General features: G+C 52.6%; 1 protein-coding gene and 1 long non-coding RNA gene across 5 annotated transcripts; one reads left to right on the top strand and one right to left on the bottom strand.

The window, feature by feature from the left end:
• Positions 1-16,248, top strand: GLYCTK (glycerate kinase). 3 transcript variants are annotated; one of them, XR_011681188.1, is made up of 6 exons: positions 1-121; positions 8,440-8,835; positions 9,208-9,359; positions 11,206-11,381; positions 11,998-14,925; positions 14,966-16,248. XR_011681188.1 is itself a non-coding variant. In XM_071439841.1 (5 exons), exons 2-5 carry the CDS (start codon positions 8,549-8,551, stop codon positions 12,901-12,903), a joined length of 1,521 nt encoding a protein of 506 aa, XP_071295942.1. In that variant the 5' UTR covers positions 1-121; positions 8,440-8,548; the 3' UTR covers positions 12,904-16,248. The 3 variants fall into 3 exon arrangements, 2 of the variants coding, with proteins under 2 accessions (XP_071295942.1, XP_071295943.1); XM_071439841.1 differs by having other exon boundaries at positions 11,998-16,248; XM_071439842.1 differs by having other exon boundaries at positions 25-171; positions 11,998-16,248.
• LOC139595969 (uncharacterized) lies at positions 10,378-23,774 on the bottom strand. 2 transcript variants are annotated; one of them, XR_011681189.1, is made up of 2 exons: positions 16,696-23,774; positions 10,378-16,068 (listed from the first exon to the last, which is right to left on the bottom strand). It is a non-coding gene; the product is annotated as an uncharacterized lncRNA (long non-coding RNA). The 2 variants fall into 2 exon arrangements; XR_011681190.1 differs by having other exon boundaries at positions 10,378-15,961.
• Positions 23,775-24,038: the final 264 nt, after the last annotated feature.

Genomic DNA, 24,038 nt, shown 5'->3' with positions numbered 1-24,038 from the left:
GGCGAGGGCGGGGTGGCCGGCGGCCATATTGAGTGTGGCAGTAAGAGCAGAGGCCCGCGCGCTCCCGGCCCGCTGTGATTGCCAGCATCTGTCACCGTCCCCGCCGCTCCCAGGGCTCGAGGTGGGAAGGGGCGGCGCAGGGCAGGGCCGGACGGCTGTGGCGGGGCTGGGGTTCGTTATCCGTTCTTTACCCATCCGTTCTTTACGTGCCCATTGAGGCGTAGGGGGCCGGGTTGAGGGCATGACGTCATCCCGTAAAACGGGCAATGGCTTCGCGCCGGTGGGAGCACGTCACTTCCGGTGCGGGGCAGGGCGGGCTGGCGGTGCTGCAGGCCGTGAGCGACAGCCGCGCCCCGCGCGGGATATCCCCGTGTGATTTCGATTTAAGGCGTTTTTCGGAGTTTCCAGTGGAAACTAGAGAGAAATGCACTGGTCGGCAACTGGCTGAACATGAGCCCAGGCGTGCCCGGGTGGCCCAGAGGGTCAGTGGCTCCTGGCCTGTATCAGCCATAGTGTGGCCAGCAGGAGGAGGACACTGATTGTCTCCCTGGGCAGTAAATGCACAGGATATTTATCCTAGGCACTAGTGAGGGCACACTTTGAGTGCTGCATCCAGTTCTGGGCCCCTCAGTTCAGGAAGAACATTGAAATACTGGAGCAGGTCCAAAGAAGGGCAGCAGAGCTGGGGAAGGGTGTGGATCACCATCATGTGAGGAGCGGCTGAGAGAGCTGTGGGTGTTTACCCTGGAGAAAAGGAGGCTCAGGGGTGACCTTATGCTCTCTACAACTGCCCCAAAGGAGGTTGTAGCCGGGTGGGCCTTGGCCAGCTAGCTGCTGACAGGACGAGAGGACACAGACTCAATCTGTGCCAGGGGAGGTTTAGGTTGGACATCAGGAAGAATTTCTTCACAGGAAGGGTGCTTAGACGCTGGAATGGGCTGCTCAGGGAGATGTGGGGTCACTGTCCCTGGAGGTGTTCCAGGAGGGGCTGGCTGTGGCTATGGTGGTGCTGGGCCATAGGTTGGACTCGGTGTCTCAGGGCTCTTTTCCAACACAGGTGATTTTGTGCTGTGCCGGCATCTCGGCAGGAACAGCTTCAGAGCAGCCCAGGTGACCAGGGAGCGTCAGTCATCTCCCTCTCCTTTGAAACACACTGTGATCACTTTCTCACCCTTCCCCTCCCACTTTCAGTCCAGCTATTGCACATTTTTATTTCCCAGTAATCTTTATTCCTCTAAAAACTTGTTGGCAATATTACAGCAACAGCTGTAGCACCATGCTCCTACACCAAGTAGGCTCTCAGGTAAAGGTGGGCAGCACACACTTAAGCCTTTGAGAAACACTTTTGAGGATGCTGTTCCAGTACACGCACCTTGGAACTGCTTTTTTCTATCACAAATCCTGATGACAGGCTCAGTGTGCATGTTTTGTATATTTCTTACCTTAAAAAGCTGCTCTTGGAGTATAAGAGTAGCTGTGAGAATCTCACCCCACAAAGCTTTCTGCTACTTTAAATTTAGAAACCAGCAGATCTTGTCACTTTGATCCCCCAGAAACACAATCAAAAGAAAAAAATAAACTGTAGATGCCTTCCTGAACATTATTATCCATGGCTGTTATTGCATTTCCTTTCAAGGTGTCCAGAATAGAGTTTGATTTTGCTTTTGGATCCTGTTGCCCTCCTGTGGTCAAACCTCAGCAAGTCCAAGGACTGTTAAAGCTCTGCACGTCCTTCAAGCGGGCTGAATTATTTTGTGTGCATTTATTTTTGTCTGATTTAGTTAATTGTTTCTTTTCTCAGAGTCCTTGCCCTTGCTGTTTGCTTGCTGGAGCTCCCTCTTACATGTTTGGAGGTCTCATCCTTTCACACTGCTGTGGGTTTGGCTCTCAGAATGATTTACCTTTTTTACTTTAAAACAAAGTCCAGACTTTCACAGGGGAGTCCAGGGTTACCAGAACACGCCCTCATTCCTCCCGAGGGTCTCGGGGTCAGCTGCCCCTTTGTTAGGCCAGTTCGAAACCCACAGCTGATTTATTTTCGTGTGATAAGAGGTATTAGAAAAGCTGGGAATGTCGTGCCTCCTGCAGACTCTAAATTGCAGGATCAGAGCCTGGATTATCTCCTGCAGGCCTGGAGGTGACTCACCAATAACATCATAAGACAATTTACTTCAAAACACCTACAATACTTAGCTAAGTTTTAGAGTTGTATAACACCGTGGGTTGTTGATTTGATATTTTGTCACTTCCTTTTTATTCTTCTGCCTTTCTTCCTAATCGTTGGAACTTAGTTTGTCAGTTTATACCAAGCTGGAATTTAGCTGGCAGGATAATTGGATCTCCTAGAAAAATGTCATATTAAGTAGGAATTATGGATAATGCCCCTGCAAAATTAGTTAATGGAAAAAACGTTTAATTGCTGCTTGAGTAATATCGATCAAATGCAGTTATTCTACCTATGCATTTCTGTATTAGATGCCATGGAACCTGCACAATACAGAGACTTGTGCTTGCTCAGCAGCAAAAATTCACACTTCTCCCTGCTGAGTGCCCTGAGGTTTCTGTGGGCCCCGACCTTGAGTTTATCCCAGTTCCTCTGGAAGGTGCCTCCATCAGCAGTTCCCAAACGGAGCGCTCTGTGCTGCTCTCCAGGTCACTAATGAAGCCGAGGGGTAGCACAAACACCAGCAGAGCTCCTGTTGATTACCAGCTGTCCGCTGGACCCCGGGCCACTGCTTTCTGCCCTCTGAGCCCAGTGGTCAGGCTCCTTTCCAGCTGTGATTGCCCAGCCCACCCTCCAGCGTGCTCACAGGAATGATGTCAAAAACCTCAGCAAAGTCCAGGCAGTTCACATCTGCTGCTTTCCACGTTCCCCACAGCCTCTTGTCTCAGCCCAGAGGGCAGCTGTAATTGTCATCCTGTGACTGATTAAGATTCCTGGCTCTTTCTCCTCTTATGTTATTTCCAGCTGAGGAGCTCATAATTTTCTGCTATTAATCCCAAAGACCATGACCTTGTATTTCGCAGCACTGAATTTCAACCCCTTTCTACTATTCCAGTCCTCAAGGCTCACAGCTTTTCATCTTCTCTAGAATACTGTGATCCTTCCCTGGATTTTAAATGACTCTCATCTTTGATGGCAAGTTGACTCAGAATAGGGAGCTTGAGAAATTACAGCATGAAAGGAAGTAGACTTGGCATGGGCTTGGCTTCAGGGTAGTAGTGTTCTGTGTTGAGCTACAGAAGAATTTTTACTGAAAATTTTTTCTTCCTTGCAATCCCCAGAGCATGGGAAAATCATTTCCAAAAGGTATATAGGGAGTGAAGGGAGTGTGACCTAGAAAAACTAGTAAGATGCATATGTCAAAACCAGTTAATTTTTTTTGCTAATGATACTGATCTATATATATAAAATGCTGAATAGAACACTTATCTTCCCTGTGTTTGGCCTTAAGCCACATTCCCCATCAAAGGCAAAGAGACCCTGTTGACACTTTCGTGGTGAGTAAATCAGTCATGAGAGCAACATATTTCTTTTCCGAGCAACATATAGAAAGCCATGTACTGGAAACTAGGACTCCTGGGTTTCCCAGAGCTCAGCATATTCTTAAAACAAAGGTATCCAGGCTCCATCCTACTTTCTCCCTTGCCTGCCTGGCAAACCCTCTGGTCTCATCATACTGCTGCTGACCACCCTGACACTTTTTCCCACTTTTGGATGCAGGAGCACTACAGTGAGAGGGGGCAAAGGGCCCCTCACCCTGTCCCTGCACACCCACTCGTGCACTGGACCCTTCATAACTGCCCATCCTTGCTGCAGACATTTTCTCTTTTGCCAAATGTGAATGAGGCAGTGCAGTAATTTTATGCAAATCCATGTGCAGATTAAAAAATTAATCAAATTCTGAAATTTTCATTTAAAGAGATTAGTCTTGAAAAATCCCCCATCTAATCCTCCCAGAATAGTCACTTGGAACAAGCCTTCAGTGTGTTGTTTCCCTCCTGGGTTTAGTGCATCTCCTGGAAAATTTTCTTGTAATGCTTTTGGGACCATGTGGAGCAGCAAGCTTGGGTTTGAGCAGGGCTCACCAGGCGAATTAAAGCTGATATATCAAATGATAGAGGAGATGTGTCAGTAAGTGGGAACGGGGGAGTTTAAGGCAGTAAAATCTCCACTTTGTTGTACTTCATAGGTAAATTCCCCTGGTGATGTAGGAGAAATGGAAGCAGGGAGCCCTGGTGAGTGTGTCAGTAATTTACATGCCGAGAGGCCAGAAAAAAGTCACGCAGCAAGAAAAACGAGGAACAAGAGACACTGCTGAAACTTGCTGTGTCTGGGAGTTTACTACTGTAATCTATCTTTTAGAGCTTGAGCTCAAAATTATCCTCCAACAACTGGGGTTTGATCCAGTGCTATCTCAAATATTTTCCTAGCCCCTCAGAGATTTTGAAGCTGACCCTGTGCAAGGTGTGCCAGCCAGCAGTCCTGGAGGAAATCCAGAGGCATCCTGACAGCATTGAAACTAAAGTAACTTAGGTCCTTGTTCTCAGTTAAATCATGTATTCTGGCACAGCATCCTCTGATCTCACAGCACCTGAAATGCTCAGGATGTCTGTGTGGTTGGGTTGGCCTGCAATAAGCTCAATTGCCTCAAGTTCAAAAAAACCACAAGCCCAAGATGCAAATCCTTGAACAAACCTCTAACCACAGCACCTGGAACAGCTCAGCTCTGCCCAGTGATGGCAGACTGGCCCCTAGAAAGGAGTATTTTTCTAGCTTTCAGGTACCTGCCATGGAGTGAGGTGCTGGCTCATTTTTCTCACTGCATGGGCATGGCCAGCTCATTTGTTCACTGTTTTCTTCCCCAGTGGGACTCCAAGTTTATGGCTCAGGCTCTGCCCTGCTATGTCCATGCTTTTGGTCTCTTGCCACCATCCAATTTACTTGGCAGCTTTACCTCATTTCTGCCCCTACTGCTGGATTCTTTCTGTCTCCCTCTGACTTTGGCTCCTTGCCTGCAGAATTGTTTTAATTAAAAAGTTAATGAAAGGTAACGCAAACGAGCATTTTGCCTGTATTTTATCACAGTCCAGCTCCTTCCCCTCCCTCTTTCCCAGAGAAGGTGAAAATGAGAAGCTGGGGTTTTGCTGCATTTTGGTGTGAGAGCTAACAGTGGAAATTTCTGCAGGCTTAGGAGGAGCCCTCTGAAGAAAGGGCTTATAATGGTGTGTGTAGATTATTATTAGTGCGTAGATTATTCATGAATGAAAGCTGAGGAAGTTTTCATTTAAAGGGGATTAATCTAAACCCCTTACAATCCTCCAGCTCTCTTTGGAACAGGCAATTCTTAGCATCATTTTCATCCTAAGCTTAGTACGAACTTACAGGAAACTTTTCAAAAGATTGTCTATATCCCAACTCCAAATTATCCCAACCAGGGACAAAGGGAAGATGTGAAACCTGAACCTCACTCATGCCTGTAGCTTGTCACCTTATATCCATATAGAAGAGGGCTCATTCATCCTTAAGTGATTTTCCTGAGAAACTGGGAAACTAAGATTAGTGCATGAAGTAATATGAGTCACATCATCAGCCCCTTCTCCCAGCCCAGATTCCTCACAGCCAGCAGTGGGAAGAGGAAAAGGCAGGGATGTGAGGGTGTAATTTCCCCTCGTGCAATATGTAGCAGTTAACAGGCAATTACACCACTTCTAAACCCACCATCTGGGGAGGGAGCATGAGAGCTGCCATTTGGGTTATTTTTCTTTCCACTACTGCCTGTGTTTTGGGGTGGTATTCAGTTCTCTTGATCTTGTTTTTAAAGTCTTAGTAAAATGAGTAGGAGTTTTATTTTTTGTTAATATCTACAGTGGATTTCATAGCACTGATTTATAGCTGTTCCCTGATGACATTTAGTACCCAGTGCCTGAGACTGTATAAATAAATTACATAAAAAGGGATTTGTGGTATCATTAGCAGCACCCCCATTCCAAGGGGAGTCTCCAGTGAGCCTGTGTGTCTAATCAGAGCTGACAAGGAGCAGAGTCACACACTGAGACATCCAAAGCAAATGAATCTGTGCCAAATTCAGCTCTCTGTTGCACTGGTATAAAGCTGGATAACCTCTGACTGCAAGGGGGTTTTCCACTGTATTTACTCTGCCTTTACACCTGTGCTCTGAGATCGGTGTCAGGCAATGAACCCCAAAATCCTGAGATGCAATAGAAAGGCACTTCCTGGCTTCCGCAGACTCCGGATCAGGCCTCGATGGTTAAAATATAATCTGAGTTCAGAGTGCAGAAAACAGATTACATGCCTGCTATTGTACTGAAATGCTTTCCAGAGTAAGCATTAGCAGTATGTACACAAGTGCCAGATGAATTAAGCTGGCATTTAGTTTTTCTACCTCCAGTAGGAGAGGACTGCCTTTAAAGAACTCCTGCCTGCTGTGTGGTGTCTGGAGCTGGGCACGTGTGACAGAGCCACGGCTGCAGGTCTGCTTGTGCTCAATTTCCCCGGGCTTCAGGGTCAGCGGCGCACAGAAACATCAAGGCAGAGACAAAGCCTGTTAAAAACTTTGGGGCGGGGGGGGGGGTATTTTCTTAAACTCCCCTGGCTCCCTTTAAGCTTTTCTTCTCTAGCCTTTCCTGCAAACCCTGTATTGCAGCTCAGACGAGGTGACCTGGGGTGTGATGCGCCTCTGCTTTGTAGCACCTTCCTCTGATTGCACTGTGCCCAGGGCCAGGTGAATCAGAGACCTGCTGGGAGCAGAGATGCTTATCTCAGTTCCTGAGAGGTGCAGGGCTGACTTCACTGCGGTCAGTGCAGTTACTGTGGCCCTCACTGAAGTGGGGTCAGTGGTTTCAACTGCTGGCAGCATCAGCTGCCATGAAGTTTAAGAGTCTAGTAACAAAGTGGTCAGGGCACCCTGTCTTTTGTTCTCCTGTCCCTAGTGGTTGAAAAGCCAGTCCTTCTGACCAGCACCTAAAGGGAGTACACACAGGTAGTTAATCTGCCTTGGCTTTTGGCTTTAAAATCTGTTCTCCTAAGCAATGAATCGTTTGCTGCTAGCCTTGTTCTTAAGGGTCTTCTCCCACTTCAGTGATTCTTGGGGTTCTTTCTCTGACAAACTTTTGATTCTCTGTAGAGCCTTACCTACAAGTCCCTTGTCCCTAGATTTCAGAGTGTTCCCAAGTTTCAATGCCTGAGAAGGTGTGTAGAGGTTTTCTCTGTAGATCTTTTGGATCCCTGCAGCAAAGTAAGGCAGATTTAGACCCAGAGGAGCTGTTGAAAAGCTTGTCCAGCTTAATGATTAACACCTTGCAATGCTAGGGAGTGTCAGGACAGAGAGACCTCTGGACTCCTGAGCTCTCCTAAAAGAAGCCCTTGCACAAAACACATCCACTCACTTGAGAGAGGATTAACTCTCTCTCAGGGAATTTCAATGAGTCTGTGATCAAGTGTGTTGCCCTGGCTGCTTCAGCCTCCTGGCACCCTGCCTTAAATGCCATGAGCAGGAGAAATGCAGATCACAAGGATCTTTGATCCTCAGAAACCAGCAGTGAACTTGCTGCCAGTTAACAGAAGGAAGGAGAAATGCTGGGAGGGAATAGATGTGTGTGTGCTGGCAGGGGCCACCTTTCCTCTGTCAAGACAAGTATCTGCCCTTGAGCAGCTGAGATCTTTTGGTCCATGCACAGATCTGTTGCAGATAATGCTAATGCTCAGTGGAGAGCAGCTCAAATGGGCTTTCACAGACACAGCTTTCACAGACACTTTGCCTGGATATGAAGTCTTATTTGGGCTCTAAATGTGATTTTAATGGATAACGAGGAGTAAAAGAGAAAGGCAAATTAAGCCTTGTGTTAATTTGCTGTTTGGTGAGGAAACCTCATTACTGGTCTCTCTGTGGCCACCAGCAGCAAGGGATGAGGCAGCCAGCAAGGCTTGTATCTCCTCAGTCCGTGTCTGATGCTGCAGGGACACATGGGGCAATGCACAGCCAGAGGATGACATCAGCATTTGGCTAGCATGAGAAGGGAGTTAATGTAGTGAAAAGCTGTTCCACCCAGATGCCCTGCTCTCTCCAGGACAGAGAGCAGCTTCCACAGTTTGGAAAGGTGTCAAACGCTAAGCAAAAAGAAATGATGGCTTGCCAGTGGCAAATCTACAGTGATGGAGAAGCTGGCTGGCAGAGCTCACCTTCCCTGCAGGAGGTGATGAGATTTCAGGGGAATCACAAGCTGACAGATAGTTTGAATGTGACACTGTCCTTCCCTTCCTCCTGCCTGGGGAAATGTTAGAAAATGCTGCTTGTATGGCACCTTAATCTAGGGGAAACAGGAGCTAGAGTTCCACAGTTCATGTTTTGACCTCTCTCTTCTTTCTGTGACAGCCCTGTCTCTTCTACTAGCAAAAGTGTTCACTTTCCCTTGCAGGTTGGAGGCTGCTGGCTGTTTCAGCCCTTGATGCCTTGCCAGTGCTGGCAGGGAGTGCAGAAGCCCACCCCACCAGGCAGAGTGGCTCGGCCCTGGCAGCCTGTGCACCATGTCCCTCCGCGAGCACGCGCTGTCCCTGTTCCGTGGCGCTCTGGGCACCGTCCGCCCAGCTCCCATGCTGAGGAGGGCTCTGAAGCTCCAGGGAGATGGGTGCCCTCAGCTGCTGGTGAAGGGCCAGGCCTTTCCACTGAAGAGGGACCTGTACCTGGTGGGTTTTGGAAAAGCTGTGCTGGGGATGGCTGCAGCAGCAGAAGAGATCCTGGGAGACCACCTCACTCGGGGGATTATCAATGTGCCGCTGGGGATCCAGGAGAGCCTGCAGCGAGCAGGAATGCAGTAAGGACTGTTTCTGGACAATTTTGGGGAGCAGGAAGGAGGGGTATAAGCTGCCAGATTTTCCCTCTGTGGGATGTTGCTGTGAACACCTTAAGTCCTTCTGAGCTGCCCTTGCTTTGCTGCCTATCCCATCCACCCCACTGTTCTCATCTTCAACCACCATCACATCCCAGTGACACCAGTGATGCAAGCCCACCTCTTGTGCTGGGTGTGCTGCCTCTCTGGCTGTGGGGAAGAGACACTCAGCAAAGGCCATGTGCCTGTCCTGGTCACTCACCATGCCACTGGTACACCAGGCACCTGCAGGTGACAGCCTGGCTGCCTGTGTGGGTGCACAGATCCGTGGTGTCATTGCCTCTCTTACCTCACCAGGGAGATGCTGCTGAAGCCACACAGCAGAATCCAGGTCATCGAAGGTGCCAGGAACAACCTCCCAGATGCAGAGGCTCTGAAGGGAGCAGTTGCCATCCAGGAGCTGGCTGAGGGTCTGACTGCAGATGACCTGCTTCTTGTGCTCATCTCAGGTAGTGTGGGGATCCCAAGGAATGGGATCTGCTGAGGGCCCCAGCTGCCTGCCCACCCCTGACCCTGCACCAAGGGAGTGCTGTGCTGTGCCAGCCCCTTCAGCACAGACACTTGCACCTCTGACTTTTTCCTCTCCCTTCTGCCATCCTTTCCCCAGGCATGCAGCAAGGGAGAGCACAGGGCTTCCTGCTGCTGCAGTGGACATGCTGCCTCCCAGCACTGGAAAGAGGCTGAGTTGCACAAGCTAGGTCCTGCAGTTGTGCCACCACAGTGAAGTGGCACCTCTGGGCACAGCCTGGCAGCTGTTCCCACCTCTTGGCAAGGAAACACTTTCTTCCTGCCCTCTCCTTATATTTGGGGATGCAGACTTGTAGAGGCAAGCACTTGGTAGATTTGCATGCTCAGCCTTTGTGCAGGAGCGTGAGTCTGAAAGCTGAGATCTGGGACTGACCTTTCCCAGGGCTTGGCTCCTTCCCAGCTGGTGGAAATGAGGCCTCCAGGTACCACACAGTAAGCTGCATGCCTTGCAGGGGCAGCCCTGCACACCCCCAGGGCCTGGCTGGTGGCCCCCAGGCTGTCCCCAGATCCAGGGCTGTGTAAGAAGATGCATCAGAAGGATGCAGTGACATCACCTCATCCTGAGCTCAGTGGGTGTCACAGGACAGAAGCATGCAGGGGCTTGGAGCAGCTCTGCAGAAAGGCCTTGTTCTCCTCTGCTCAGTGTTTATTCCTCTGTGGATGCTGAGGCCTGATCCAGTACAGAGAGAGCAGTGCCATTAGGCAAACACCCAAGTGACTGGAAGCTAGCTGTGCTTTCTGGGGATTCCCCTGGGCTTCCTCCTGTCTTTTGGCTCCAGGGATCTCCAAGAGACTCCTCAGCCCTTCAGGGAGCCTGTACAGGATCTCCCCGTGGCTGTGACTCCCTGTGCATGTGCACTCCCACACAGCAGCCGGTCCCCAACTGCTCCTGCCTCTCAGCTAGATCCCTGGCTATTGACTGAAACACAGGCATTTGCATTTGTTTTTCTTGCTCATCATGTTTTATTGATGCTGATTTGTCTCAAACCTCTGAGCAGGCTTTGCATTTTGACAGTAGCATTCAGCTGTACTTCTGTGCACGTTCACTCTGTGCACAGACCTTGCTCTTTTCTCCTCTGTATTTTCAATCCATTCCACTTTTCCATTAGAACCTTGCCTTCTTTTCCACATTTCCAATGCCTGCTTGTATCAGACAGAATTCCCAGCAGTGAAGCTATCACCCTGGACTCAGAGTGTGCTTTTTCCTTTGCATTACTGTCCCCCCTTTTCTTTCCTCCCAGGCCTAGATGAGTGCAGTTCAGCAGTTTCCAATTTTGCTGCACCCCTAGCCAGTGTTTTTACACACTGTCCTGAATAAATGGAGCCACCAAAGAAGGCAGTGTCCCCATGTGCACAGCACTGGCTGCTGTGTGAGCCATGGAGGCCATGCTCCCTGCCCACCCAGCCAGGTAAGCCCTGAATATCAGTGTGAGGAGCCAGCTGCAGCCCAGTGCAGAGGTGAGGGTAGGTGCTGTCCCTCTTCTGTCATGCCCACCACACTGCAGGCTTGTGGTGCCCCCATCCAGCCAGGTTCACACCACCTGGGTGAAGTGTAGCTGACTGCAGAGGGTGCAGCACAGCAGTGATTCAAACCCATTGTTGAAGATGACTGAATTCTCCAGAGATGTTAGCTTAGGTCCCCAGTCACCTCTGCCTTCCCTCTAGACACCTGTGAGGGAAGAGAAAAGGCTAAAGCCTTGCATCTTACATCCTTTGTCCTCCTTCCCCTGCTATCCTGATGTCCTTGCCATCTCTTCTGCATCCTAGGGGGTGGCTCAGCCCTGCTGCCTGCTCCCATCCCTCCCATCCTCCTCGAGGAGAAGGAGAAGCTCACAAAGCTGTTGGCTTCCCGAGGAGCTGCCATACAGGAGCTGAACATTGTCCGGAAGACTCTGTCCGTGCTGAAGGGTGGAGGGCTGGCCCAGCTGGCACATCCTGCACGGGTAACCAAGGGAAAGCCCCTGTTTGCCCAGAGATCACCCATCTACCCTCAAAACACAGGTTTAATCAACTTGCCAGGTTTTTGTCCGTACTGAGTGAACAGCTTTGCACACTGTTTTGGGGCTCTCTAGCTGAGATTTCACTTTGGACCGAAACTCTCAGGGAGACAGAGCTGGGAGAATGGGAATTCAGACTTGGGAAATATCAGCCATCCCATCATGCCACTCTGCAGATCCCAGCCCACACCCAGCAGGCATTTCCAAGTGTAGGTGCTTCAGCACAGTGCTTTCAAGGCTGGCTCTGACCCTTGGCTCCCCTGGGAGCTGTTCTCAGCGTGTCCCATTGCTGAACCCACACTAGATTGGGCCTGACAAGTGCAGTCTCCCAGGTTACATCTTCCAACATGATAGTCCAGCTTCAAAGGGGACTGTAAATCTGTGGGTTTGAGAAAGGCAAGGTGACACTCACAGGTCCATAAATTAAAAATGGGCAAAGGCCTACCCTGTTTCCATCTGCTTTTATGTGGGGATGGCACTCAGAGCAGTGCTTGTGCCAGGGCTCTTTTGTGGTCACCTGTCTTTGCCTCCTGCAGTAATTTGTGGGCATTTCTTTCCATAGGTCGTGAGTCTCATCCTGTCTGATGTGATAGGTGACCCCCTGGACATCATAGCGAGTGGGCCCACTGCTCCCAGCTCCCACAGTGTCCAAGACTGCCTTCAGATACTCACCAAATACAACCTGCTGCACAGCCTGCCCAAGTCAGTGGAAATGGTCCTCTCTAGCTCTCCCACCAAGCCCACTGCTCCAGAAAACTACTCCCATGTTTCCAACATCATCCTTGGGTCCAACAGGCTGGCTTTGGAGGAGGCCAGGCGCCAGGCTGAGGGCCTGGGCTATGCAGCCCTGGTGCTGAGTGCAGCAGTGCAGGGGGAAGTGGGCCGTGTTGCCACTCTGTACTGCCAGCTGATCCAGCTGCTCTGCCTGGGCCTCTGCAGCCTCGCAGAAGGGCCCCTGGGGGACGAGCTGAGGGGCAATCTCCTGCAGCTGGCAGCAGAGCTGCAGATCCCAGGCTTGCACCTGGAGGAGTTTCTAAAGGCCCTGCAAGGATTAGGGCCCGACAGACCAGTCTGCATCCTGGCTGGTGGAGAAACCACGGTCCAGCTCCAAGGAACAGGCAAGGGAGGGAGAAACCAGGAGCTGGCCCTGCGTGTGGGGCTGGGGCTGCACAAGGCCCAGGCCACAGGAGCCAGCAGCCCCCAAGGGAGGTGTGAGATCTTCTTCCTCAGTGGGGGAACAGATGGGCAGGATGGGCCAACAGAGGCAGCAGGAGCCTTCTGCAGCCCCGGGCTGGTGGCTGAGGCACTTCAGGAGGGCCTGGATGTGGAGGCCTTTCTCAGGAACAATGACTCCTACACGTTCTTCAGCCAGTTCCAAGGTGGGCATCACCTCCTGGTGACAGGCTTGACAGGCACCAATGTCATGGACATCCAGGCCATTTTAATTAGAGCCACGGAGAGATCATGAGAGCTCCCTCTGCAGACACCCAGATGCACTTAATTAGGAGCAGGACTAAATGAAAGCACCAATGCTGTGGACAAATGCAAACTACTTAAATTAGAGCTCACTGTTGAGGCTGCTAGTGTCTTTGACAGAAAGAATCCACTAATTAGACACATGAGTGGACATCCACAGCAAAAACAAGCACTTGTAATTGGTGGGATCAGAGGAAGGTAAGAGGTCGCATTACAGACAAGGAAATTGGATTTAAGTTTGTGACTGCTCCAGCTATAGTTAATTTAAGAGAAGTAGGGAAGTTGAGGCCGTGGCAGGGCTACCAGGGAGAGCCCTTGCTGTACTGTTGCTCTTCCAGTGCCCCCAGCTAAGAGCAGCTCAGCAGTGGGGTTTTAGGAGCAAATTGCAGTGACTGAAGGATGTAAAGCAGTAACAGCAAGGCTTGCTCCCCTGAAGCATGGAGCTGCTGGGGGGATGTGGTGGGAAGGGGACACCCAGCACCTGCTCCACATGCCAGCACAGTGCCCTGCAGCTCTTCCCACAGCAGGGTACTGAGATGACAGAGACCCCAGGCCCAGCAGGATGCACACCCAGGAGTGTGGCTAAGAAGCATATTGGCAAAGAGAAGTTCTTGATACTGGCTGGGTGACACAAGCAGTGCACAGTGACAAGGAGGACGACATAGCTTCACTGAACAGTGTAAGGATGGAGATGAATGAAGTGCAGTGACAAGCCAGCTGTATGGAGTCCTCCTCCAGCCTCCTTCCCTCCACAGTAACATCTTCCCTGCTGGTCCCTGTTGGGAGAGCCTGTGTGCCAGCAGCATGTGTGCTATGAGCTTTCATGGTGTTGTTTTCCAACTGTAGAAAACTGTTGTGCATCCAGCCTGAGCCACTGACCTTTCCTCTGCACTGAGGCAGAAGTTGCTGTCATTCTGATTAACTCTGCTAATTCCACAGAACAAAAGACAAGGAAACCTTCATGCTCAGCTCTCCTGACCCATACTGCTGAGCTGATCAAAGGGCAGATCTGCCAGAGCTGTGCTCTGACAGGGAGCTGCTCCCCCCACATGCACGAGGACGCTGTGGTTATCACGTTTTTGTCACCTACTGCAGTGTGGTATGTGGGAGAGCAGAGATGAGCTCGGTTTCCCAGGACATGGAGCTCACAGTGGGGCTGGATTTCAGGAGGGCTTTGCCTGCAGCAACAGGCACACTGACGGTTTGGCTGGATATTCAAAGGGCTTTAGCTCAGCAGCCAGTATGACCCAGCACGTCCAACTCCTTTTGAATATCCGTCTGTTTGTTACAGAGCCTAAGTGGGAGCTGAGGTCCTTTGAAAATCCAGCTCTAATGTAATAGGACACGCTTGACTCAGACTCTTTCCAGACAGACCGACCTACTCCGTGTGGCTGATCTCATCTCATGACATAAATACACCCTTGTGCCAACACCCTGTGGTGTCTCACTGAACAGTCAGTTGTTCTGCACCCCACTTCAAGGTGGATCAGAGGGTGGGGTTTTGAGGAGGATGCAAAACCTCCTATTTTGGTTTTGAAGCCAGTATCTAACAAGTAGGGATATCAGCAGGACCATCATGGGGCCTGCTGTCGATGCCAGGCTGGCAGCTGGACTCTCTGGGCTGCAGCCCAGGCTCAGAATAAGGCACAACCCTGAGAATTTGAAAATCCCAGCCTTGCCCAGTGGTTTAAACTCATCCACGCATCTCATTTGTCCTCAGAGTCTGAAGGTCTTTTGTAACATGCCTGAACTTGCTCACAGTGGCAAACAGCTCCCAGATCTGCTGGGGAAAATCTGCCAAGCGTTACAGAGCTCCCTGTGCCCCGTAATGTCAGGGGGTGGTTGTGCAGGAGAAGCTGCTCTGTGCCCTGTGTTTTTCTCCAGAGGTCGCTGGCAGGTCGCCTGCGCCGTGCCCAGCAGGGCAGCTCCACGGGGCACTAACACGGGCAGCCACACAGCCACAGGTGTGGGCTGCAGCCAGGACAGCTGGGTGAGGCTGCCTCCACACTGCTGGGTGCTCCCTGGCCATTCTGCTGGCTCCACAGCATGCTGAGCCCTCCCTGGGCCATTCTGCTCCAGCAGAATGCAGAGTGACTCCCTTTCAGGCTGGGGTGCCTGGCAGAAGGGTCACTTCAGCAGCAGTCGAGTGTGCCAGGCTGGGCACACTGCCACAGGGCCACCACAACCCCCTACCCAAGGCTCTGCCACACTGCTGAGCACCACCCTGGACTTGGAGCTGCTGCTTGTGCTGCCTCCCAGTCAATTCCAGAGGACCTTGGGCTCCTGCTGGCTGGCTTCTCCTGGGAAATGCCTACTCCAGGTAGCCCGAGCAGTGTCCTTGCTTCCTGAATGGTGGCTTTTCATAACGATTAAAGAGTGTGTGTTGGGGAGGAGAGAAGTCTAATAAAAGCTTTGTTGAAAGGATGGAGCTGTTTGAAGTGCATTTCCCATCTACCTTTGCTTGGCTGCCATATATGGATTTTTGTTCTTGTCCTTTCTTTCCTAATGAGGAGATAACAGGCCAGGGGGAGGTTCAGCAAGAACACCCAGGCTACAGAAATACTTCTCTGATGCTCCTACCTGGATAACTCAAAGCTCCATTTCCAAGGGGCTGCTTTGGTGGACCCTGTGCAACTTCTGCCTAGGGACAAAAGGAGCATTGGAGTGTGCTCAGCCCTCACAGACAAAGCAGCATCTTATTCCTCTGGACAGTGCTCAGCAGGGAATTGTCTGCTATCACTCCAGCCCAAGGCCACCTCCCTCCGACCTGCAGTCCCTTCACAAAAGGTCAAAAGGCCCCATGCATGAGCCAACATACCTTTGGGCCCCACTGGCCAGGTTTAACAGGATTTGTGAGATAACACAAATCTTAAAACAGGAGAACAGAGAGCATCACTTACCTGCCTGGTAATGATTTGCCTCTGGGCTGGCAGGGCTTGGCAGGAGCAATGACTTTCCCATTGGGAACTCAAGTGAGTCACCACAGCTGAGCAGGCTTTGCAGCTTATCCTTGCTGTCCTGGACGGGATATTGGCCTCATGAGAGTAAAGCTGTGCAAATGAAGACACCAGAGTGTGGCTGCAGTCCCACTGAGCAACCCCAGTGTGTGGGCTGTGCTGGGACCAGCTCCGTGCCACCCTGGCTCTGGTGCTTGTGCCTAAGGAGAAAAGTCGCAGAGAGAGTGAGGACAGTAAGAGACACTGGGGCTTGACACTCACAGTCCCTTCCCTTTTTATCAGAAAAGCAAAACTGTCTACACCAGCCAGCCTTCAGGAAGGAGTCAGGTGGGTGAAGATGGCCAGCAGCTCCCTGGCCATATCCCTACACATGGGCAGGGGACAGTGGGTGGGAAAAACGTACTCAGATGCTCCTGTGTGGGGAGCAGGTGGGCAAAGTCTGGGTATGTTCAGGGTTGATTTGCTCTCCCAAGTCGGCAGCTCGTAGCCAACCAGTGCTAACGGCCGGGGGAAGGAACAGCGTTATTAACAGCACGAGCTTCTGGCAGTAAATTAAAAATCTTGGCTGCCGCCCTTGGCTCTGCTCTTGCCTCTTAGAAGACATTAATATCACAGCTCCCCAGCATTCCCATTATCACTTCATTAAGGATCCAATAATGATAAATGTGGATGGTTTTATTTTGCACAGAGCCTGATTAATGGCCAATAATTCACTAGGTGTTAATGGGCCCCTTTCTTTATGGAGGCATTGGAAGGGGCTGCCTTTCATCTCCTCCACAAGCCACAACTTTCACCATTTTCGCTAATGTGACAGATATAACACAAACCTTGAAAGAGTGGCTGAGGCCTCTTGAGAAACCTTGAAGAGCATCGTGCCTGGGGCAGCCCTTGCTGTCGTGGCCATTCCTCAGCATCTTTTTCCTCTTCCTCCTCCCCTGTGCTGCTGGCAGTGCCTGCACGCAGATGCTGCATATCCCAGGACAGTCAGGGACAAAAGCAGAGCAGCAGATTCCCCAGGGATGAGCCCACCAGTGCAGTCACTGGGGCTCTCCACAGCAGATGGGGTGCAGAACCAGGCCCACCCTTGCAAGGGGGTGCAATGCAAGGAGTGGGCTTGTGCCGCCTCACCCCAAAGCAGCCTGGCACCCCTCACCTGCATCCCAAGAGGGCTGGGGAGCCTGGGATGCAGGATGAGGCCAGGCTGAGCCCAGCAGTCCCTGTCCAGCCCCCGGGGGACAGCTCTGGTGGCTCCTCTGAGGCCGGCTCCCATGGCACAGGGGCTGCTCTCTGCCGCAGGAGCCCGGCGTAGTGCACGGCTTCAATCCCTATATGAAGTGGGATGTATAATCACATAGGAATAAAAAGCCATACAAGACAGCAGGCTGGGAGATGCTCTGTGCTGGAGGATGATGGGACAGTCCCTCTGCCTGGGCTGCCACGGCCCCTGCTGGGATGGAGCCGGACCCCAGGGAGCCGCAGGATCCCCCCCAGCCCCTGTATGGGGTCTGTGGGGACACACAGGAGCCCTGCATCGAGCAGAGAAGAGAGGCAATGTGTCAGCCAGGAGAAAGCTTGGGAGGCCCCAGAGCTGCTGCAGAGGGAGCCCCAGGAGGTGTCAGCACTTGCTCCCAGCTCTCCCAGCTAACAAGGGCCTCCCATCCCAACTCCCTGCTAGGGGCTGCGACAGGACTTGCTCTGTGCTGCTACACCCAGTCCTCGCCTCTCACAGTGCCCACCTGGGAGCACCACCCTGCAGGAGCTCCTCTAGCCTGGGATGCCTCTGCTTGTACCACCATTGTCCCCCAAGGCTTTACCAGCCCCACCGAGGCAGTGGGTACCACAACCCTCCAGCACCATCACAAACACCTGGTGAGGGGAGAAAAAGGAGCCAGCCTCCTCCTCTGGCGATCACAGCATCCTTCTCCATCTTACCAGGGAGAGGAGGGCCCAGCAGCTGGAGCTAGCAGTTGCAGGGAGCTGTCAGCACCCAGCTGTCAGATCCCAAATCCCCTGGCAGCCCATTAGGAGCAGCTCCTGGGTGCCTGCAGGAGCTCTTGACAGGGGACCAGGCACTAACGTGGATCCTCCTCTCAGGAGGTGGATGTGGGTGGAGGGAAAGCAGGGAGCTGTTCCTCAGTGAGCACTCAGAGAGCAGCACTGGCACAACCCCATGTTCAGGGGTGGGGGGCAACCAGGGCAGGGAGCCCACCCAAGCAGTGCTGGGGATGAAGCCAAGTGGTGGCCAGCAGAAAGGGCTGTTTGTGCCACCTCCTCTCCTCCTGCCTTTCTGCTCACAGCCCGGCAGCGATTCTGGCATCCACGGGATGGGAGAGCTGGAGCAGTGCCTGGGGCAGGAGGGAATGGGGTGCTGGGTGCAGGCTCATGCAGTGCAGCCCAGACTGAGAAGGAAAAGATCTTCTAGCTAAAAAAAAAAAAAAAAAAAAACCAAAGAGAAAAAAAAAACAAAACCAAACCAGACAAATAAAAACTCCACACCAACGTCCCCCGCAAAAAAAACCCAACCAACAAACCCCCCCCCCCCCCAACAAAATACACTCTCTGGTTGCCACACAGCACCAAAAAACTCTTTGCTGGCCCAAGACAGCACAGCCAACCAGCAGCCTCCAGCTGAGCACTAAAGTGTTGTCTTAAGCAGCTCCAGAGGGGCTGAGCCACCCCAGAGCCATCACCCTGGGCTCCCCTTAAGCCAGCAGGAGGAATTTCAAGCCTCAGGCTGCCTTTCCATGCCACAGGGTAGCACTGGGAACATCCACACTCTTCAAAACACTCCCAGAAGCCTTCCTCCACCCCCGTGCCCAGGTTTCTCCAGGGCTGGAGCTGTGCAGAAGGGTGGGCTCTGCACATCATCCCTGGTGGGATGTCCCTGCCCATGCTGGATGGGCAGGAGTCCTGAGGCAAGGCTCTCCACACGTCCCCTCCCTGGGCAGTGCAGGCAGAGGGCTGCCAGACCCCAAGGAAGGGAGAATCCATCCCCACAGAAGCTTTTTTCAGTGCAAAACCTGGGGGGTTTGGCTTTCCACATCAGTATTCCAGAGTCAGAGCACGTCTGTGCCACTTTTGGGAGGATGGAGAGGTCATTCCCGCTGTGGAGGGGGACAGCCCTGGCTTTCCCTCGGCCAGGCTGTGCCGCGGAATTTGCCAGATTAGGCACCGTGACTCTTTCAAAAGCACAAATTCCACCGTTTGAGGGGCTCGGCCCGGCCGAAATCCCCAGCAAAACCCCCACAGGAAGCGAACGGTGCCGGGCATTAGGGCGGCAGGGAGGGGACACTCCCAGGGGACCCAGCACCGGAGGGAACCCAGCACCCGAGGGCAGCGCCGGCTCCGCGACCGCTCCTTTACTGCTCCAGAGCGAGTCAGCAATTACGGGATCATCAGCTGATGAATTGTAGGAAAAGATGCGTTTGTGAATCACCGCACCCCGGCTGGGTAAGAACACTGCCAGCGCTGTATTTGGGAGCAATTACTCTCCCCGAGCATGTGAATCATTAGGTATAATTACCCTAATAAATAAAAGGAAGATAACTCCAGTCTCTAGCCTAATCTAGAACAAGCGATTTTCGAGGAGAGCTGTATGAAATAAAAGCAGGAGCACAAGGCAGAGGGAAAGCAGGGAGAGGAGAGCTTCAAAACCTGGATGTGCTGTTAGTTCTTCCCACAGCAGGCAAGGCCAGCCGGCAGCAGTGGAGTCTCTCCCACAGGTCCTCACTGGAGTTTGGTGGCAGAGAATTTGCCATAGAGGCTCAGGTCTGGATGCAGCAGGGTTGTCCCTTCCCAAGGCAGCATCCCACCGGAGCACAACTTCTCTTAGCAAAAGTTTCCCTGCTACAAAAATGCAAACAGGTTAAAAAAAAAAAAACCAACAACAAACAGATTTATTTTGGAGATGATGGGGGGGCAACAGTTACTCAGTCTAATGAAACCATTTTGCTTTTCCCCTGGGAAACACCGGAATGAAAAAAAAAGAAAAAAAAAAAAAAAACAACAAAACTCTAAGCCCACCACACTCAAAGTTGACATTTTGAAACGAAGCAGCAATTTTCTTCTCCACTTAAAATGTCATCACAGACTTTTGGTGTAAAAAAAGCAGCTTTCCCTGAGTGACATTTTGAGGGGAAATGTTGACTTAAAACCAGAAGGAAACCCCCAGTCCATGCAATGAAATGTTTCGAGCTGAAGTGAGACTCCTTGCAGGGAAATTGATATTTTTTGCAGAAAAAAAACCAAAAAAACCCACCCCCAGCTACACATATTTAGTGGTTTGAATTTCCCACGGGAAAAACCCATTCTCAAGGAGGCAAGACTTTGGTAAAGGATGGAGCAACATCACTACCCTGTGCTGGAAGAAACAGCAAACAGCAGCCCTGATTCTGGGCAAGTTTCCTCAAAAGCTTTGCAAAGCAAAGCAAAAAATCAGCAGTAGAGTCTGTGTTTGTCCTAGCAGGTGCCAGGCAGGTGGAGCTGGCTCTGTCCTGTCCCTGCAAGATGCCAGTGCAGGAGCAGTGGGGAAGATGCCAAGGCCAGGAGGTGCTGGCCCTGGACTGGGGAGCCCTGGTGAGCAATAGCAGGGTTTGTCCCACAGCCTTTGAGGGGACAAATTGGATTTAGTCTGTGACTCATGGGAATCCTGCTTGTTCCCTAGGGAGAAAGAGGATTGTGGCTCACTCCTCCTGTGCTTGCAAGAGGGGCTGGGCTCTGCCTAGAGATGCTCCAGGAGATGGGGCTGGGCCTGCACTCTCCTGTTAGGTGGGGTTTGACCAGGAACAATCTGTGCTCGGGCTCTCCCTGGGGCCACAGTTATTGCTGCCTGGGTTCTGTTTTTTTTAATAAACCTGTAATATGAGAAGCCTGCCCAGGAGAGCACAGGGATTATTGGCAAATATCAGTTCCCATTTGCCAGGCTTGGAGGGGCTTTAGCCACATGGATTAGCCAGGAACAGAGGGAGGGACACAAAGCACCGGGATGGGACAGAGCAGAACTGACTCCTTTGAACACAGGGCTGCAGCAAAATCCTGCAGACAAGGATCCTCCAGCCTCCAAAGGAGAGGGCTGGGTGGGAAGGGCTGTGGAATCCTAATTAGCTTTTTGATATTAATGACTTGGCACAGAAGCAAACAAGGCAGTAACAGTGCCTGGCACAGCTCCTGCTGCCACATCCCAGTCCTGGCACTGGGCAGCCTGCATGAGGGGCCTGAGTGGCACAGCCAGGGACGTGGGGACCCAAAGAAACAGCAGCAGAGGGGGGTACATGCCACTGTGGGACAGGAGCTGCTCTGGGATGATGGCACAGGGAGGATGCAAAGCATGCAGGATGTGAGGGTACACAGCAGGACACGCTGTGGTTTCTGCCACCATCACCACAGCTGACACCAGGACATGCCACCACTTGCACAGGGTCACCTCTCCTGCCAGGGACTTTCTGCAAGGCCAAGGCTGAGTCACTTCATCCCCAGCAGCCCAAGGACAGGGCACCCCATCACCAGCTGTGCCAACAAGTGCTGCTGGCTTGGAAACACAAGGTGTGCAAATAAGTCTTTATGCTGGACGTCTAAGCCCCTTTTTAGGGGCTCCAAAAGCTTTTGGGGCACCCAGCAGGCAAGCCAAGAGGAGCCATGGGGTGCAGAGCCAAGGGCCCATGCCAGGGGCACTGGGGACATTCTGTTATATTAATGAGAGCTATTAATTTTTAAATGCTGCTGGGCAGGGAGGGGAAGGAGCCTCCCTCTTGCTCAGGAACAGTCAGTGACCAACAACTTCTTGTCCCCAAGGCTGACAGCTGCTCAAGGAGGCAAAGGGGCTCCCCACACATCACCTCCAGCACTCTGGGTGCGAACCTAAGAGCCACCCACCAGCAGGTGCTGAATGCACGACCCAGCCACAGTCCCACCACAAGCCACCCCTGAGCTCAGCGTGATGCCAAAACCAAGCAACACAAGCACTTCTGTGCAGAAGCAACGCTTCAGACACAGCTTTTGAGTCCAGCTCACCTCTCCCCTGCCTTTACCAGCAACAAGCCCAGCCTGGGAAGACACAAGGTCTACCCCAATACTTGACTAATTTAACTCTACTTATCAGCACAGCCCCACAAAACCCACAAACAACACCACACCCTCCACTTTACTGCTTTAACCTCTTATAAACCCTCCTGGAAAGGCAGGAATCACTGTGTGCTGTGCTGAGCCACCAGAAGTTGATTAAACCCTAATTAATTGCATTAAGGTCAGCCAATGTACTCTGTTGAGGAAGAAAGCCAATAATTAAACTCCACGTGTGGTGTGCTTCTGCCATTAGCTCCCCAGGCTGCAGCGGCGGCGTCGGGCTCGGCGGGGTCACAGCCAGCGCCGCTCGCCAGCACATGGCCCTGGCACTCGGGGAAATAATGAAGTGCTGGGCATAAAACCATCAGCACTTCAGCGGCCGGGTGACACAGCCCACCCAGCAGGGCTGGGGACAGCGGGGGGACACGGGCTGCGCGGGGAGCATCCCCTGTGGGCGCCCAGAGGAGGAGGTGGCCGTGCCCGGCTGGCTGAGCCATTGCCCGGCGGGGCTGGGGCTGGCACGGGCCCTGCCCGGGGAGGGAGAGCCTCGGGAAAGCCTCGGGGAAGCCGACAATGGGGTTTTGTGTGGTCCCGACAGGAGCACCTGCCCTGTGCTGGGAGCCAGCCAGGGGCACCATATGGAGGGGAGCTGGGCCTGGCTTGGGGCCAGCCCGAGTGGGACACAGAGCCCTGGATGGGACCCTGGGAGCCATCGCCCTTCCAGCCTGGCAATGTAACCAGAGGCACAGAGATGGTGGGCACCGAGTGGGTGTGAGCACCAGTTTGGTCCTGGCCACGCCAGCCCCAGGTGTGACATGGCCTGAGACACTGCAGGGGAGCCCCAGGAGAGCCCAGCCTTGAGGAAAAACCTTGCCTTGTCCTGGGGCTTGGCAGCAGAGCAGGCAATGGCCGAGGGATGGGAAATGGGGTCCCGGCATCTGCGGAGAGGAAGGAGTGCAGGGCGCTGGGGGCTCTGCCCCGTCAATCCCTCCCTGGCAGCAAGCTCATTTAAGGCTTTTCTTTGCTCCCAGCTGAAAAAATAAAGGCCAAGGTAATCTGCCTGCCTGTCCCTCTTTGTCTCGGGGATAATAGCAGCCAGCGCAGTGTGGAGCCCCCCAGGGCTTTGCAGATTAGAGCTTTCAGAGATGTCTACAGTGAGTGCCTGGACAAAAACGAGAGGTGGTGGAGCAGAGCAGGACTAAGGGGACCTCACAAGGTCACCCACTCCCTGCCTGACAGAGATCTCCCCTCTCTGTCCTCTGCCACTGGCCAGGTGGGCGATGGGACGGTGGCCAGCAGATGGGACAGTGGCAGAGTGCTCCTCTGGGCCTCCCAGCTCCAAAGGCTGACCTCACTGAGGGCAGTTATGACCATGTCACAGCATTCGTTTTATAATTTACATTTTGATGATCCTGATTGTTACAGATCTGAACTGGTGAGGGGAGGAAATAGAGACAAAACCATGTAACCTGCCACAGAAACCACAACAGTGTGAGCTGCTGCCCCTGTACTCACAAGGACTTCTCTGCAAGCCACCTACAGACCCAAAATGCCTGGCTGGAAACATGGGAATCGCCGTGCAGGGCTGAGCTGCAGCTGGCTTTTCAATAACTCAAAGGGTCAAGACACCAGAGAAAAAATCCCAAACCAGTTCCCCTATTTCTCATGAGTTTTGTCTGGCAGGAGGCGTTCCAGCCCCGGCAACGAATATCCACTCAGGAATGTCTCATGTCTAAAAGCACACAAAAAAAAAGGGGGGAGGTGGGAGGAAACCCTACGCCCGGCCTTCTTTCCCTGTGGCCGAGTTCAAACGGCTTGGAGAGGGCAGGCAGGGGCAGGCAGGGGCTCGCAGGCAGGGGCTCGCAGGCAGGGGCTCGCAGCAGTGCTGCAGGGCTTAGCGGGCCGAGCAGAGGAGACGCCATGCCTTGTTCATCCCCCTCCCCACTCTCTGCTCGTGCTGTGGATGCCCACGCGAGCCCCAGGATGCGGCCAGGCTCCTGACCGTGCCCTGCTCGCCGCCCTCCCTGCCTCCCGTCACCGCACACGTCATTGCTCCAAACACAGCCCATGGAGCCGGCGCGGCCGTGCCGACACCGGGGAACCGGAGGGG

The sequence above is a fragment of the Agelaius tricolor genome, unplaced genomic scaffold (assembly GCF_023055355.1).
Source record: "Agelaius tricolor isolate 1412-34295 unplaced genomic scaffold, bAgeTri1.0.p SCAF_14, whole genome shotgun sequence".
NCBI classification, from domain to species: Eukaryota; Metazoa; Chordata; class Aves; order Passeriformes; family Icteridae; genus Agelaius; species Agelaius tricolor.
Note: the sequence above shows the minus strand (reverse complement) of the source record. Positions and strands in the feature narration are given on the sequence as shown.

Bases quoted from the DNA above. Each gene is read 5' to 3' on its own strand.
- GLYCTK (XM_071439841.1), top strand. From the start codon at position 8,549: ATGTCCCTCCGCGAGCACGCGCTGTCCCTGTTCCGTGGCGCTCTGGGC. The intron at 8,836-9,207 runs GTAAGGACTGTT...TTACCTCACCAG, and splicing joins CTGCAGCGAGCAGGAATGCA to GGAGATGCTGCTGAAGCCAC. The intron at 9,360-11,205 runs GTAGTGTGGGGA...TCTGCATCCTAG, and splicing joins GCTTCTTGTGCTCATCTCAG to GGGGTGGCTCAGCCCTGCTG.